At 42.7% G+C, this 18004-nt stretch overlaps 1 protein-coding gene across 1 annotated transcript; it reads right to left on the bottom strand.

The window, feature by feature from the left end:
* Positions 1 to 5374: 5374 nt before the first annotated feature.
* Positions 5375 to 17554, bottom strand: meis3 (myeloid ecotropic viral integration site 3). The gene is made up of 13 exons (XM_030066745.1): positions 17452 to 17554; positions 16971 to 17072; positions 12173 to 12312; positions 11367 to 11541; positions 11220 to 11270; positions 11069 to 11119; positions 10458 to 10607; positions 10123 to 10231; positions 9322 to 9467; positions 8479 to 8555; positions 7394 to 7452; positions 7224 to 7310; positions 5375 to 6721 (listed from the first exon to the last, which is right to left on the bottom strand). The coding sequence occupies exons 2-13, from the start codon at positions 16980 to 16982 to the stop codon at positions 6522 to 6524; spliced, it is 1257 nt and encodes a 418-aa protein (XP_029922605.1). The 5' UTR covers positions 16983 to 17072; positions 17452 to 17554; the 3' UTR covers positions 5375 to 6521.
* Positions 17555 to 18004: the final 450 nt, after the last annotated feature.

Genomic DNA, 18004 nt, shown 5'->3' with positions numbered 1-18004 from the left:
CACATACACACACACACACACACACAGAAGACTGATGAAAAGGGGGGGTCATGCTCCCCTATACAAATGCAAACACCCCGACAAACATATGAGGGGAAATGGGGGAGAAAGAAACAGATACAGTGCAAACATCCAGTAGCATTTCTTCAGTGTTTTCCCACCATCGATGAGGATTAATGAAAGTGCATGAACGCTTCCAGCCATGAGTCCATAAACGAGTCAAAAATCAGAAGAAATGGCTCCTGCAGTGACAGCAATATGCACAAAACATGTATTTGTACCCAGTCTCACAAAAATAGCCAATGAGAAAGGATATTGAATTTATAAATTTATTGCTACATTTTTTTCTTTTTTTAAAATTCATTAATGCACACTCTAAAATGTGAAAATAAAATTTTAAATTTAGTCAAAGTGCTACACTACATACGTCTTACAGGCCCATTGGTAACTTAGATAAACTTTTCGCACTACTTTACAACAAGACTACCCTTATAAGGAGTTTATATATGGTTTGTAATTAGGTTGTAAACTCTTTAATACACAATTATATATAAATTATAACAGTTTTCATACATCCATGCAGGCTCACTATTTGGCAAGATACTGTTGCGTTTCATCTGTTCTGTTAAATCTCAGATCTTGCTAGTTGCTGAGTTTACTTTATCTTGTCTCTCTACAAGTCAACCATCATGAGATCCTTGAAAGTTATGTTATGATTTTTTTATAACTGTTTATTAATGATTTATAAAGTGTATAAAACCTAATTATAAACCATTTATAAAGAAAAACATAAGGAAATGACATGCTTTTTAGTCATATGACATCACATACTAAATATTGTGTGTATTATTATTTATGATTATTCACTCACATAGCGCTCAAGCCCCACCTCTAGACATCTATTACTGTGAGGAGTTTGTTTTGGACAGTGAGTTTATTTTGACTGGATTTCCTTGCTGCTCTGTCCAGTCCTGCCCTTATCTTTCACTCTGTCATATATAACATGCACAAGGCCTTTTGTCTTTAGTCTGGCTCCCTGTCACCGTCCAACAGCTTTCCTCTGTCAGTGAATTGTTACTGGGACATTCACACTTTTCCCCCATTCTCTTTTGCTTTCGCTCTCCATTTTGTCCCTCACCATGCTTTGATTTCCCTCTGTCTTTCTCCACCTCTCTCTCCCTCTCTCTGTCTGTCTCTCTCTTTCAGTTCCTCCCTCACTTTCTATTCACCTCCCTCTCTTCCTTCTTCCCTTGCTGCCCTCTTCATTCCCTTCTCCTCCCCTCATTTTCCTCCATTCCTACCCCTCCTTCTCTCTCACTTGTCTGAACTCTGACAGGTGTGTAATTGAATGATTAATGATCACCCGACCACCCCCCCACCCCCTGGCACACACACACACACACACACACACACACACACACACACACACACACACACACAAACCTTTGTGTTAAAATGACATTGTACATATTTATGCACATGCGCTGACACACACAGGCACACACATTTTCACATTACACACGTGGATTCATTTTGCTGCAATAACCCAACACTCCAGCAGTGAAATTCAAACCGGTGGGAGTCGTGAAATAATGGAGACATTACAGGGAATGTAGCAATACACCGAGTACAACATGTCGGAAACCAAAGATTTGCTGTGTAACAAAACAGCTGCACCAGGGCTACAACAGAGCTCAAATGCGATAATGACAGCCTCATTATTCTGTAAAAATGTACCAGATTTTTTTTTCACCTTTTACAAGCTAGATATTTTCCCCAGATATGCTGTATTTTTCTCATGACTTCCCAAAATTCAGCTGCAATGTCAAACCTCTGATTTGTCATGCAGAACCGCTGAGCGACCTGCTACAGACACCACACACTCCACTCTGTCATGAACACACACACTCACTCTAACCACAGTGCACACATACAAACAGAACTCAAACATAGAGGCACATTTCAAGCACTCCCTCCCTCTGTCCCGCCTTCCCAACCGTTCTCCTCTCCCCAGCATCCAAGTAAATTTTATGCGATGTAATTCCCACTGTCTAATGGAGTCTGTGTTGGTGAGAGAATGGGCAGAGTAAATCTATCTGAACCAATCATAAGCTGAGGATATCACCATGAATAATTGTATGAATGATTGCTATGCTCTGATGTATGAGTAACCTCTCTACCATTGATTTCTTTGTTTAATCTTCAGCGCTGTGCCCGGGGAAGTCGAGTTGCAGGGCCATATGTTTAGGAATCACTGTTTTCAAAATAGCTGGAGAGAAAGAAGAAATAGTTCCCGAAACAATGAAAATATCTGTAAGTTATGGATGTAGAACCCTTTCATATGTGAGTTGTAGCTCTGCAGTGCAGCAGAGGAAGAAAGAAATAGTTTCTTTTGTGATGTGGGAGAAACTGAAACTGAAATAAATTGCACGTTCTCTTTTCCTTTTTATGATCTGATGTATGTACTGAAATGCCTTCCATTGCCCTTCCCAATCCCTGCGGTTTATCCATGTTTTGCATTGCAACAAACCATTTTGTAAGTCATGCAGGTGTGCTAAGATTTCACAACATATAATCAAAATCCCTTTATTTTTAAATATGAATTTTTGGCTGAAACACCCACCTTGTAACCAAAATCATCACCATTCATAAACCAGAGAACTGATAACTGGTTGTGTAAAGAAAACGTTTCCCCAGGGACTATTTTCCATTTCAATCTGCCCAATCAAACACAACAGTGCTGCTGCTTTTAGGGAAACTAATGTGGATGGCTTTATTATGGTGATGGAATAGTTTGAAGTCTGATAGTTGGAATAGTTTGAAGTTTGAAGTCTCTGAGAGTTCATTTTCATATCATAGTGGAATGAATGGAAACCAATTGCTGGATGAAAGGCAGGGAAAAATATTCTAAAATACGACTGCTTGCTTTCAGAAAGGATTAGCAGAAATATGAACTACATACATGCTGTACACTACTGCAATGATGTGTATGGAGATGCTTATAGCCCCTGTTGTCTTGGTACTTGGTATGAGTGTATGACACACACAAGAAAACTTAATGTCATGATCACATCAGATTTATTAGCATGTCCCTTAGCCACAGGTACAGCTCACTCTGAGGATATTTATCTTCAGTCTGTGAATAAAAATGCAGCCTAGTTTAGTAATCAGGAGAGGTAATTCAGTTTCACTGGTATATAGTGTTGAGTGTCGTCAGCATAGCGATGAAAATTAATGCCAAATGTGCGCATGATTTCACTGTGAGGTAGCACAGATAGACAATAGCAACGGGCCCAGAGGGGAGGCTTTTGGTGCACCAGAGTTCACTTAACAGTTCTCTTAGGTCATGTTGTTGTGGAAATGTGGATAGAGCTTGGATTGAGACAAATGTTTTTTTGTAATATTATATATAGTTGTGTCATGGAAAAGACGAGCAAGTCACTGGTGGACAAACAAGAGTGAGGAGGTGAAAGAGAGAGTAAGAGAGGGGCCCATCCTGACACACAAGGCGTGTGTGTCAGGAGTGTGTAGAGAGGAGAAAGAGAAATGAAAAGTGGTGGGGTGCTGAGGTCAGGGCCTGACTGCCCGCGAGAACAGCCATTTCCTCTTGACCTCTGGCTGAACTCTGGCCCCTGACCCGTGCTGATGCAGGCCCAGCGGGGGCGGGGCAGGAGGCAGGGAGGTATTCAGGGTTGGTTGTGTGTTCGGGGTGCAGCGGGCGGATGCTGGATGCCAGAAGACGGGGGTTGTGAATGTGGAGGGACAAGGGAGGGATGAAAGTTGAAGGTTATGGATAAGGCGAGCACATCAGAGGGTGAAAGGGGAAAGGTGGAAAGAGGGAGAAGTACAAATTGTTAAGAGTGGGCTGGAGTGTGTTTCTCGGTACATGATGTCCTCTTCCTTAATCAGATTTTCAGAAAAGAAAAAAAGTAGGGGAAAATAGCATTAAGACGAGATAAAGTACAGTTTCAAATCAAATTTAAAGGTAATTAATATTATAAATCATAAGACCTTTCCTTAGCTGAGACACAAAAATTTACAAACGTGGGGCTGCAGTAAGTCGTTCCAGTAAAAACAAAAATACTCGACATTATGGGTCCTGTGTACGCCTTATGAAAACAACAGCCCCGTTATTGATCACTCTGTATGCCCCACCCCAAATCCAGGACCCAGAGTCCCAGGAAAACTCTCCTGGTTGACCCACTTCACACCCTCCACCCATTCGCCATTTTCAACTCTCCAGCACAGATCTGAACTTTGCGTTGCTGTCTAGACAGAGAGAAAACACACTGTCTGTTTTTTTCCCCCTCCAGTTTAGCGAAGGAATTCTTCTTGTACAGACAGCCATGACAAGATCAGCTCGGTACCACAAAGCGTTAAAAAAAAAAATCCTCCCTTTTTTCTTCCTGTAATAATCCTGCCTGGGTGACAGATCACTGCAGCTGGAGCCTGAAGCCTCTGTCAGTGTTAAACAGATAGTCAGAGGCAGGGATGGATGGAGGAAGAGTGAAGTAACTTATGACTGGAAAAGGAGCAAAATGTCGCTATTTTTCAAGTAAACGTCTGAGGATAGTAAATCACCCGATGTGGTAGCATAGTGCATGTTAAACGTACATGCTCTTTTCTTTCTTAAACTGTTTCTGCTGTGTTTTGATGGGTGAGGATAGGTATTTTGTGTCTTGTAATGACCTCAGTTTTTAGAACTAATCAAAGAGAAGAAAGAAGATCAGAAACAATGGAGATAGAATGCAGAGGAGAGCAAAAACATAGTTGACGAGTTAGGAGTTCAGAAAAAAACGCACCAGCGACGACCTGGAATAGAGCTAGGATACTGTAGAGAGGAACATGCCAACTGTTGCCATAATCCTTCACACATGCATTTCCTTTTCTGTTCATTTTCCTTGTTCGAGCTTGCCAACATTTCTGCCTCGAGTGCAGAAGCAGACAAAAATAATGTGCAACTGAATAATTTCCATTGTTTGGGGATTCTGCACCACTGTGTTGCAAATCAACCACCCTGGAAGATGGCAATGTTTTTCAGTCGTTGCTGCTATCGGTGCTCATGCTAACTTCTCATCTCTCCTCCTGTTTATTCCAAGCAAAGCAAAAAAGTAAATACATTACTTCCTGTGCACCAGAGGATTTTCTCTCAGGAAAGAGCTACCAGGCACAGAATAGCAAATGTAAAATCTTTCATGAACCGGCTGCAGCCTGAATCACGACTGATCCGAGATGGGGAGTAGCAGCACGTATTTATATGAAAATTGCAGATGCAGACACTCAAAACAGATGATCAGTGACAACAGCTTTATAAAAAAAGAACTTTTAATAGTATAATCATAACATCATAGTCGTCATAACTATATTTCCCATCGTCATTCAGAAATTTTCTGCAGTCTGACCAGTACAGAGGACAGGATACAGAGCGGAGAGGGAGCAGAATGTTTAGAAGAGTCCTTTGGCTGCAGCTCCCCTCGCACCCCGGCGACAGACAAAAACATATTACAAATGCTTGCAGAGGTTTGTGTGTGTGTGTGTGTGTGTGTGTGTGTGCATGTGGGTATGCGTGTCTGTGTATGTGTGTGTGTGTTTGTTTACATGGCTTTGCATCGACCGTGTGTGTTGACGTGTGCATGTGGTGGTGTGGTGGTGTGTGTGTGTACAAAAGATGCAAAGGTGACCTCTTGGCATCTTCAGGAGGTAAGTGGTACGAGAGCGAGGCAGACTGGGAGTCATTCATCGTGTTTACAGTAGCTTCACATGCTGAGGAAGAGCACTAATATTCAAAACAAGCTCACGTGAAGCCGCGTCTGCCCGAAGTGGCAAGCATAAATAGAAAAATAGATTAAGAAAAAACTCAAATCAGCTTTAAATAAAGTGTGTATGTGAGTGTATGTGTGTGTGTGTGTATCTTTGACAGTCATGCGTGCAGGAAGACAGGGAGCAGTGAAGAAGGCGTGGTCAGAAGCTCAAGTTCCATCCAATAAAACATCCCTGGGCTGTGGTGAAGTCTTCGGTCACATCTGATCAAACAGCGCGGGGGTGGGCGGTGGGACCGGCAGACTGGTGTCTGCGTCTGCCCATCGGCTTGTCCATTTTGCTCTCGTGGATCAGCAGGCATGATGGGAAGCGTAGTTTAAAGCGTGTGTCTTGCCCACAAGGACACAGTGGAGGGTTTGGGAAGGAGGAAGCACTTCTACTCTGAAAACAGTATGGCTTAAACCTACAGGTTCCGGCTGTGTCTGTGTTAGTGTGTGTGTGTGTGTGTGTGTGTGTGTGTGAGGAAGTGGAGAATGTGAGCAGCTACATTGAGGTCAGTGTCTTTCAGGGGGAATGTAAACTTTCAGAGCAATGTGTCTTTTTCTTCTAAATAGTGTACTGTATGCGTCATTACACATACACAGGCATGCACACACACACACACACACACACACACAGGCACGCACGCACACACGCAAACACGCACACACACAGACACATGCACGCACACACACACACACCCGCCCCCCTTCCTCCGGCAGCTAGTGTGCATGTATGTCCAGTCCCTGCGCTAGCAGTGGCTCTGCGGGGTGTGTGTGCGGCGGGGGGTGGAGCAGCATGGCAGGGTGCGGGTGTGGGCCTGGGTAGGGGTGCAGAGAGGGTCCCGGGTGCGGGGCGTAGCCTGGCTGGGACAGCAGAGCGCTGGGGTATTCGCCTGGCAGAGAAGACATGCCCTGGAGACCTGGAGGAGGGGAGAGAGAGGAGTCATGTCAGTGTATTGATGGAGGAAAAGGTCATCATCGTCAGAAACTGGTAATTTATGAGTGATGAGTCAGGGAAACATGGCAACAGAGAGTCAGGTGCAAATCACCCATAACCTTGTCATGTTTAAATTTATAGCTGTGAAAACACTGATGGAGAAAATATTGATAATCTATACAGAAACCACTACCAACCCATCCCTAAATTGTTGCTGACTCATATGTTGCTTTCTTTACATCCCCCAGTCCCCAGTTCATCTCTGTCCTCCTGTCTTTTTTCATTGCATGATGGCAAGATGTATGGAGTATAATAATAATAATCTGTTTTTGCAAGTAACATTTACTCCGACTACAGGATTTTTGATTCTATTTCAGCAGAACAACGACTATGGTACTTGACTATGATGTGTTTTACTATTTCCAACCCCGATGTTGTGTTGGTGTATGACAGTGCGTGACAGTGAGAGATCCTTTGTGGCTTACCTGCGGCTCTGAGCCCGAGGTGGGCCTGTCCATCGAGCCCGTAGCCTCCTAGAGCTGCTCCCTCTGGGCTGTAGGGCCCGCCTTGACCTGGAGGACAGCACACACTGTCAGACACACTTAACACACACACACTCATATGGACATCCTTACTGACTGACTTATAAACCAACCTGAGCGATTGGACTGGTCAATCATGGGCTGAACTATTCTCCTCCTGGCGTTGATGAACCTGTACAAAAGGAGAGAGGGAGATAAAAAAAAAAGAGGGAGAGAGTGAGACGGATGAAGGAATATGAAGAGAGAGAGATGAATGGATGGATAAAAAAGAGGCCGAATGGTGAAAGCAAGTGCTCGTTAATGGAGAAAAAGGCCGACCGAGAGACTATTAACCTTTTCCTTTTTACAGCCACTTAACCCTTTCAGAGGGCAGAGTAAATCAACGTTAGGGCAGAGCAAGTATTGACAACCCTGTGATAATTGATTGATCTGAATTGTTTGGGTCACTGTGTGTGTGTGTGTGTGTGTGTGTGTGTGTGTGTGTGTGTGTGTGTGTGTGCAACAGGGGTATAGTAAAATAAACATGGAAATAATCAGATAAGGAAATATATTATTTGGTGTTTGATGCACACGGGGAGACTATGCGTAAAATATGTATGGATTACTGTGTGTGTGTGTGTGTGTGTGTGTGTGTGAGAGTCAGCGGATGGGTGAATGCGGGGATTGATTGTTATGTGACAAAAAATTGATCACAAATAGGGAGATGCGCTGTGTGTGTGCGCTGACGAACATACATGTGTGGCTGGGGAGGAAACAAGGAACTGGGGTGCAGTAAATCAGCTGATTATTGGGTATTGATTTACAATTCCGTTTTATGAACATGAAACAATTGAATTTAACCGCGCTGCACGCTTCAGGAAAAAAGTGCTTGGTGGAGCAATATTTCCTCTTGTAGGTCGCCTTCAAATAAAGTAAATAACACTGTTTCTCTGATGAAGATTTTTATTTAATCTAACTCACATTTAATTGCATAAAATAAACAAGTCGAAACAATGAAATGTGCAACTTAAGTGATTCCTCTTGGTTAAATGCAGACATATTCATCTGTGCTTCGTGGTCGCACATCAATATGCTATCGAGCTGGCAAAAGCCATGCTGTTAATTTGAAAGTTGACGCTGTACATTTAAACAAGACAGTTTAACTGATTATTGATGAGCCATGGGCTAGGATTAGCGTATTGACCGTCAGCCTACTGACCAGTTGTTGACCTGTAAGATGGTCAGTCCTGTGTCCTGTGACAGCTGCTTCTTCTGCTCCTCCGACGGGTACGGGTGCTGAGACACAAACCAGAGTTTTCAACTTGAGACATTTAAGGCATGCATTTTGGAGCTGACAAATATAAATGTCCATGAATTTTATTATTATCACAGCCACTTCAATAAGGCTGGCTTTCAAAAAAAAAGAAAAAGAAAAAGAAAAAGAAAAAAGAAATACAGGGCAATCATCTTGAGCTGAATGGTGACCCAATAAAACCTCAGCTCAAATGAAGGAAGAATTACTGTATGTGAGAGCAATGGGCGAGTGTAGGGTGAATACTGATGACATTACATCTGAATTCATAATTCATCTACACTCATACACTTTGAACCACAGTGACCCCCTCCACCTCTCTCTCACCGTAGAAATTGGACTGAAGCATCATTTGACCTGCCTCATTTAGTGGCTAATTACCAATCTAACCACCACACCAACCATTACTCTCTCCGTTTCCATCAGTCCTACACTGATTCAGTACTGAGCATATTCACGTAATCACTTAATCCCCCCCATTTTTCATTTAATTTAATTGACATTCATTATTGCCTCGCCACTTTGCTCTCTATTCTCATCAGTGATGTTTTACCTCATGCCAAATCCTCTCTTTTACTAATTATTCACTTATCCTTTCTCATAGACGGTCTTTCTTTGTTTGTTTACAACGCTGCAGGCTGCATTTAATTATTGTGCAAATTCATAATTGTAAAGCGCAGTTATTACTATTTAAAGCTCCACATGATAGAAAAGATTAAAAAATACTAATTAAATTTCCGCCTCCCTCACCGCTAGGTGCTGGAAGAGCCATGCTCTCATGATGTTGGTGGCCACTTTGGGGAAGATCCCTCTTTTCTTGTTGTTCCTCCTTTCTCTGTCTGTCTCGTCCTCCTCGCCTGTACTGGGGGAGGCCACACCTCCATCCAGACCATCGCCTGCAGGAAGACATACACACATCACATCAGACAGAATGTGTGTGTGGTTGGGTAGGCTTTAGCTAATATGGGCTTTTAAAAGGAAATGCCAACACTGACGCTGTTACACTGAAACCACAAGTATCTGATATATGGCACTTTGTAGCAACATTCATTCGATTTTTTCAAGAATTTTTTTTTCATAAATTTGCTGCTTTATTAGACAGTCACAGTGGAGGGCCTGGGCTGGATTGGAACCGAGGCCGCTGAGGCTAAGCCTTGGTACTACATGGTACATGCTCTACACAGTGAGCCACCAGGGCACCCTAGCCAATACATTATCTTTAAATGTTACCATTACTATGCCAAAATCTTAGAAGTGTTCAGTATGTCTCTGGTTTGAAAAGCCTCTGAAATAACATATAAATCATCATATACCTCTTCATTCAAACCAAATAGAGTTATACAAGCTGACTGATTGATATCAATTTTTTGATTAAAAAAAACAACAACAAATGTATCAGTCAAACCACTGTGTCTATATAACAATTTACTGCGTTATATGCATGTGTGCATGTGTACAAGCAAAAGTCATTACATTGTACATTGTATCTTTGTTTACTGCAAAATGTGTGTGATTGCTTCTGCATATGCATGTGTGTGTGTGTGATTGTACCTGTGTCACTGCAGTTGTCTGCTGTGCTGTGTGAAGGTAGGCCACAGGTGCCTGGTGTTCCCAGAGGAGTAGTGGCACATTCATCTGGCTCACGTAACCATGATGCATTCTGCAGACGGACAGAGGGAGAGGATGGGAGGAGGGAGGTGGTGAGAGTTGGAACAAGGAGGTACAGGATGGAACAGAGGGGAAGAATGTAGACAAAGGGAGTGGAAGCAGATAAACAGATGAGTTGAGAGTTGGATAGAAGATTAGGTTTTGTCTCCTGACTTACAGTACATTTCCTCTGCATTTACTTCCAAGCAGCTAACCAAAGTAACTTAGCTCTCTCTTACCTGTTCTGACAGGCTGGTGCAGGAGCCAGTGAAATCCTCCATATCTGACTTGGACCCGCCCTCCCGTTCATCCAGGACCAGGTCTGTGGGCATTTTGCCCTTCAGACAGGTGATGTAGCGATGGCAGAAGTTATCGCACAGGTCATGCACCTAGAGGGGCAGTATTGTAATCTACAGTGTTAACAGCACTTTCATATGTAAACAAGTGGATATGCAATAGATTTGGTGCATTTCTGGAAACTGTCAGACTGTGCATTCCCATGCAGATATGTAACATACAGTATGTGTAGCTTACACAGTATATGATCATATATGTACATCCATACCTTCTCAACATGTGTATATAACAATGGTTGGGACTGGTGTATTTGTAATGAATGTTAGATTTGTTCAAATATGAAAAACCAAGTGTTTCATGTATGACTATCTAGTGTAAACATATAAAGCATATATGTTTATACTGACGTGTAAACACAGTATATGACAAAATGTCTCTGTTATAGTCTGTTTAGTCTGTTCTACTCATGGTTCAGATTTCTGTATAGGCTCATGTGCTGTCAGATATATAGACCAAAATGAGTAAAAATAAAACAGGCTACTGTCCTACCAACCTTCTCGAGCTCCAGCAGATGAAAGCGAAGAACCTGTATGGCCTGGATCATCTGCGGACAGGGGGATGAAAATTAACTATCAGAAAGTAATAATCCATTAATGTTTGAAAAGTAGTTATATGTATTGGTGTCATTCTACTGTATGTCATACCAAGTTGTCCAGCTCAGGATTGGAGGAGAATATTGGCTTCTCAGAGCGAATCTGAAACACAAACAAAACTAATTATAGCCAGAGTCATTTAAAACCTAGCACCTACTGACCTCTGTTGTGCAATTGGCTGTCCGAGCTGTCACTCACCTGTTTGGCAAATGCGGCGATGTCATCGTTGAAGGAGTCGGAGGAGCAGACATCGCTGTGATTGGTCATGCCAGGGAGGTGGGAGGTGCCTGAGAGGGAGGCGGAGTCTCGAGGGGAGCAGGTGGCAAGCTCACACTTCTCAAACACTAAGGCCAGCAATGGGAACAGCGGGTGACTACACACACACACACACACACACACACACACACACACACACAATTAACATACTGTACATAAACACAGTAACAGTTGACATAGTGTACACATATGATACATTCACAGAACGTGTCAAAAGAAACTTCCCAGTGCTTTATTTATGGAAAACACAACTGTACAAACATAACATAAATTAATACATGCATACACGCGCACAGTTTAAATGCTTTGTATCAGTCTACTAATCAGTTTAGAACACATGCAAATAAAAAGTGTAAGGTTTAACCAGAATTTGGACACTTAAAGGTACATTGTATAGTTTTGAGAGAGATAATTGTTTACATTTGCAGAACCTGCTACTGTAATGTTGTTCTTTGAATTAGTCTATGACATTTTGTCATAAATTCAAAGAAAAATCATTTTAAAGTGCTGTAAATCAAGCAGAAGGCAGGAAGATGCTTCTTTGAATAGTAAATACATTTGCAAACAAAATTAATGGCCCTGAAATTGTAAACAACAACAATAAAAAAGTCACTTTTTCCACAACTCTAAGTTGAAAACATATCTCCTAAATCTATATACTGCACCTTTAAAGCTATAACTCTCTCCAGAACACACAGGGCCATAAACACACACATATACACACTCACCCATAGATCTGGTCTCTGTGGTGTTTGAGGGAGTCAGGGATGGCGGATCCGTACTGTGGGGGAGGAACCGGCCTCACAGCGTCGCCGTACCCCGCCACCGACATGCCCTCCGACCCCGAATAGTGCACCAGCTCTTCATACTGAAACACAATGAGAAAAACAGAAAATATGATTTACATGCAGAATCTGTACTGTTTGGCATCATGCCAATCCTGCTACGTCTTATTTGGATCTTAATCTATCTAAAATTACAGTTATCTTCAGTGATATTACTCATTAGACTAACCCTAACCCTAACCCTCTGGTTGTGATCTTGTGTGTTTTTGAGAGTGACAGCAATGTGTGCTGCTGGAGATGTCTTGTTCTGTGCCATGCTATATTATGAGGTGCAGTCTGCAATCTTGTGTGTATATATTTGTGTGTGTGTGTGTGTGTGTGTGTGTGTGTGAGTGTGTTTGTAGTTTTGAGTGTATGCAGTGATGTGGTAAAAAAAAAAAAAAAAGGAAGACAAACTATGACGTCCAGCAGTTGTTCAAAATGAGGCAAACATGAATATAAACAAGCTCAGTTATGTTTTCAGAAAAGCATTTCACTCTTTTGCTTAAGGAGCACAACATTTCATGACTTCCATTAGTATGAAAGCAATTACTATGATGATAGACTACTCCATTTCACAATTAAGAGCCCTCCTAGTTGGTTTCCAGGGTATATCGGACCTATGTAACTGCTAAACAACGAAAATGTATGAACCTTATTTTTGTTTGTGTGTGTATGAGTGTGTGCATATTGCTGTTACCATGTGAAAAACTTGTTCATTTTCATGTTGTCATGTCATGAAATTCTACCACATTTTAACACTTTTAAAACCCCCACTGAATAACCTCCAAACTGAAATCAAGGCTGTTTTTCTGCGTTCCTGAAGAGCAGGTATACGTGTGTTTCTTTCCGCAAGGCAAAGTGTCTGTTTATCTGTTCATACCAAGATTTGACTCAGTGAATTTGTGTTCAGAGGAAAAGCAGAGGAGTAGAGGGGAAGAGAGAGAGAAAGAGAGAGAGGAGTTCCTGAGACGAAGACGGAGCAAATGACGGTGAGCCTGTAACAGTTAATGTTCTCTCCTCCCTTCTTAAGTCAGACTACACAGGAGTCGTGCTGAGACGTCCCTCACAACCCGCTGTGACAGCCTCACTGGGGCCTGCTCGGAAACACACTGACACACAGCCGCGCACAGGCACACACACACCCAGATTCAGACAGAGACAAACACACACACACACACACACACACACACACACACACACCCTGATACTGGCACTTACACATACTTTCATGAATAAACATAAGTCTGACTCCCTTGTTTCTCTCTCTGTGTTTCTGTCCCTCTCTACATTACAGAGCTAATTTGCGCTTCACTGCAGCTTCTGTCTCCAAGGTGGCATTGTTCAGGTCAGCAAAACTGCCTGTTTCTGTTCCTGCTGGATTAAAGTCGGTCCAATCACAGTCCCATATGGCCACCGGGATCCCAGAGAACACCTGCTAGGTGGCCTGATCGGCACACCTCCTAGTTTGGTGTTATTTTAACCAAGCCATGAAAGTTATGAGAGTCTTACACTACTTTTGCTGGGAAGACAATTCCTTTGGTAGCTGGCTCACAGTTATGATATGATTTACTACAGAGATGTTTTTGTTATTTATTTGTTATTTATATATTTTATTGCAGTAGTGGGGGCAGTAAAATCTATTACCAATGGCATTCTTACACAATAGCTCTTGTCGATTTGTTTGCCACAGTTGTTTACAATTCAAAATCTGGATAGATTTATAATCCCACACAGGAAAGAGTTAAAATGATGGCTAAATTAGCTGTTGGTTAGAAGTGAATGAGAGCAATATGTTTCATGAGGCCAGAACTGTTTTGGCCTGTTCTCTAAATCGGGGGTTTGCATTGTTAACACCGTTTGGTCCAAAGGAGGAGTTTTTCTTGTTTAGTTTACAGGCTGTACAATGGATGATTGTCCAAACTGTAAGTGGGGCAGAAGACAGTGAAGACAGTGAGACGTGTGATAAAAGCAGTCATTATTAGGCTACACATTCTGTCATTGTGCTGATATAACAGTGAAACTAAACTCTTCCTCATGTTGTTGCACGAGGCGAGGGGCCATCCTGGAAACGACTCCCAGCCAACCGCGGAGGTCTCCGGGCCCCAGTTTGGAAACCACTGTCCTAAATGGCTTATCAAATTGTTGCATTTCAGAGTCCCATATGGCCACCGGGATCACAGAAAGCACCTGCTCTGAGGCCCTGGCCCGGGACACCTTCTAGTTTTATGGAGGCTGGCTATTAACACAATCACCGCTATCGGATTGCGCGTCTCTCTTTACGCACAGCCCCTATCGGGTGTCCGTGCGTCAAACGGATCAAAGCGCACAAGTCAAGATGACAAATTCCACGAGTTTTCTCTTTTTAAAGTCACGGAGCTGCGAGGGAGGGCTTCAGATGGGACGACAGCATTAATGTTATAAGTTGTAATTGTGTTAGTTCAACCATCATAACATTTAGCCTATTACAGGCTGCTAATGCTGGGGAAGCAATTCCCCACGGCAGGTTACCAACAGGAATTACAGGAATAAATTAATTTAGCGGAATAAATCTGGGCTAATGTAAGAACTTAACATTTGATTTTGCAGTAAAGCACATGCTGTTACATTTTTTTCCTTTTTGAAGCTACTACTTTTGACAGTGTAATCCCACTGAATTAATAAACTTTTTCCCCCAAGAAAAAAGTGTTTTGTTTTTAATCACCCACCCTATTTGGACATTTAAAAATAACACAGAAAGCTCCCAAGCCAGCCACTGCAAACTAATAACAGTTAAGTTTCCACAAAGCCTCAATTTAGACAAACAAAACGACAATAATGGGAAATGATTAGCGGAATTTTTTAGCTCTTAAAAATGTAAACCGGGAATCATTTCAATTTCAGTGCCCAAGTGATTCCTTTGTGCGTTTGTATAGCGTACACATTTTTTTTAAAAAAAATGTGTCAGATTTCCTTTCTCGTTATATTTGCATTTTAACTATAAAGAGTTACAAAAACATAGTTAGAAAGTTAACGACGGGCTTCAAAGCAGATTTTTCTATTTTCAGTGTTGATGAGATCAATTTGAAAGCCTTTCTTACATTACTCAGACAAAAAAGTACAAAGAGTACACACATTTTGCGTGGGATATTTATTAACTTGTCTCACGATTAAAATTATGATGTAGCGGACTGATTGCCCATTATTTATCTCTGACATTTATAGCGGATCAAAAAAAAAAAACAACAACACTTAACTTGTTGCAGCCTCAGTGCGTTTGAGTGAGAGGAGTGTGATGCGTCTGGTGCGAATAAAGCTGTTTTGACCTGTTTTCTAAACTTGGGGACAGTGAGGACCCCCAAATGACACAGCTGGCCAAGGACCCCTATTATAAAAACGGGTCCTAAGGATATTTACTTGGCTAGATATGTCTCTACAAAGATTTACATGTAATTGGGCTTTCGTGAAAAGGTGGCAACAACGGAGAAGGTCATCCTTACACACTCTCTTTACACTTGTCTGACTGCCCAGGGAGACAAATAACCTAATGGCAATATTACACAATTCTCTTTTTTTACTCTAGGGTCTAAAACCTCTCAAAGACCCCTGGAGGGTCCCAATCTCCACACTGGGACCCACTGCCCTAACGGATAAATCAATTTGTGTGTGTGTGTGTGTGTGTGTGTGTGTGTGTGTGTGTGTGTGTGTGTATGTGTGTGTGTGTGTGTGTGTGTGTATGTGTGTGTGTGTGTGTGTGTGTGTGTTTAGATTGTCACTATAGACTACACATGTATAGTCTAATTGCTCTCTTCCACATAGAAGTCGCACTCTGCCCGCTGCCCATCAGCCCCTGCCTGCTTCTCCTCCACCATGTTTCTGAATCACTGTAGCAAAAAAACTGACCTACTTACCGAGTTCGAGAGCAGCCTCTCCTATCCTCTCCCCTGACTCCATCTAGCTCTTATGTGCCATTAAAATTGCTGACTAACATTACACAACAATTTATCTGCATTATCTTGAGGACAGGATGAAATCTTTGGCCTGAATCAACAGTTCATTCAGAACTAACTGCAATCTGCATTGCACCCACACTCTGAAGTTAAATTGCACTGCGCTTTACACACACAACTGGGTGTTTTCCCATTATGTGGTGACTGAGATAACCCTTTGATTTATTAAAATTACAAAAAAGTGGAAAATCTGAGTAAAAAGCAAGATGTAGTTCTAGCACCTATATAGCATCTAAAACCATTAGAGTGTATAATGTTGTCCTTTCTATCACCAAAAGAGTTCTGTAGCACAAATACTTATTTTTCTGCCACAGTAGAACCTGTTTAGCAAAGAGTCTTGCCAATATGACGAAAAATAAAAAAATATCAAATTAACTATCAGTATTTCTTTTCATACCCACCTCTTCAGTGGCTCTGCGATTATGATGCTTTAATTGGGTTACTGCCTGCATGTTTATGTGTTTCCCATAAACTCCACGCCGTGGCGTGGAGACTACTAGTCCTCCAGTGTGTTTCCAGTGGGCCTTATGTTTTCTCTGGCTGCTCCACCCGACCAAAGAGACCCGGTCGCGTAAGAATTTTCATCCTATCCGCTATATTCTTTTTATCTGTCTCGTTAAATGTGCTTCTTTTTGCTCTCGTTTATTTCTATTCATTGTGCTATCCCAGGTAGGGAAATCTACACCCATTCCCCATATAACCAGCCGACCTACCCTCTTCTCCATGCGACTCGACAGCCAGTCCTACGCCGGAGAGGATGATGCGCTGCCCGGCTAGTCCCGCGAGCTTTCCTCCCTTCCTCTGTCTCTGGTCTCCTGGAAATGAAAGTAAATTTGGTAAATTAAATTAGCACTGAAGTTACAGCCTTAATATGATGAACACGGTGTACACACAGCCTGAGGATTTGGAATAAATACGGCTGTGGATAGTAAACAGTGAAGACCTGCTCCTCCTCTGTGCCATTAGTGTATTTACACCCAGCCTATTGCACTGTACACAACATTAGTGTATGATGGGATTGGAGATTATATGGACGGCAGATATCCTTAGATACCCTTTTGCCTGTAAACCATTAATTACGCTGAGCCATAGTAAACGCTATAATAAAGCTCGTAACCAATCATCTCCTACTCGCTGTGTAACACATTACGAAGCAATGCATTAGGCTCCATTAACTGGAATGAAACATCCCACCGAAGCGTAAATGTTCGCCGTATCCAGTCCTATCCGGGCCGTGTCCACGGTAGTCCAATGCTTTGGAGGATTGGGGCAGCAGCGGTTCCTGCAGCGCTTCGGGTCCGCCTGGTGCGCCTCCTGGTCCGACTCGCAGCCGTCGGGATGCTCGGCGCTGTGGAGGAGAGAAATTGTCCCTCTTTTCTGGCTCCTTGTGCTCGCTGTCCGCGGAGCATAAGGCGACAGGCTGGATAATGTCACGGCTGGGAATGAACGATGGTGTTTTCAGTCTAAAGAGGAGACGAGAGGAGAGGAGGAGGAGGAGGAGAAGGAGTGGTGATGGTGGCGGTGTGCGGAGAGGTTTGGGGGGTCAATACGCGACGGGGTCTCTTGGCCCCCCTCCCTCCTTCCTCCTTCTCCCCTCCTCCTCCCAGCCCTCCTCCTCCTTATCACACACAAACGCCAGAGAAGAAGAAGAAGACTCCCACGATCGTTTTATCTCAACGGCATACGAATCTCCTCCATGCATGGCGCTGTTCCCACTCCTCTATCATCCCTCCATCCCTCCCTGCTC

Source organism: Myripristis murdjan, chromosome 13 (assembly GCF_902150065.1).
Source record: "Myripristis murdjan chromosome 13, fMyrMur1.1, whole genome shotgun sequence".
Taxonomy (NCBI): domain Eukaryota; kingdom Metazoa; phylum Chordata; class Actinopteri; order Holocentriformes; family Holocentridae; genus Myripristis; species Myripristis murdjan.
The sequence above is the reverse complement of the archived record's forward strand: the minus strand, read 5'-3'. Positions and strand labels throughout refer to the sequence as shown.

Bases quoted from the DNA above. Each gene is read 5' to 3' on its own strand.
- meis3 (XM_030066745.1), bottom strand. The intron at 8,556-9,321 runs GTGAGGGAGGCG...TTTGTGTCTCAG, and splicing joins GGCTCTTCCAGCACCTAGCG to CACCCGTACCCGTCGGAGGA. The intron at 7,453-8,478 runs GTCAGTAGGCTG...CCTTTTGTACAG, and splicing joins ATCTTACAGGTCAACAACTG to GTTCATCAACGCCAGGAGGA.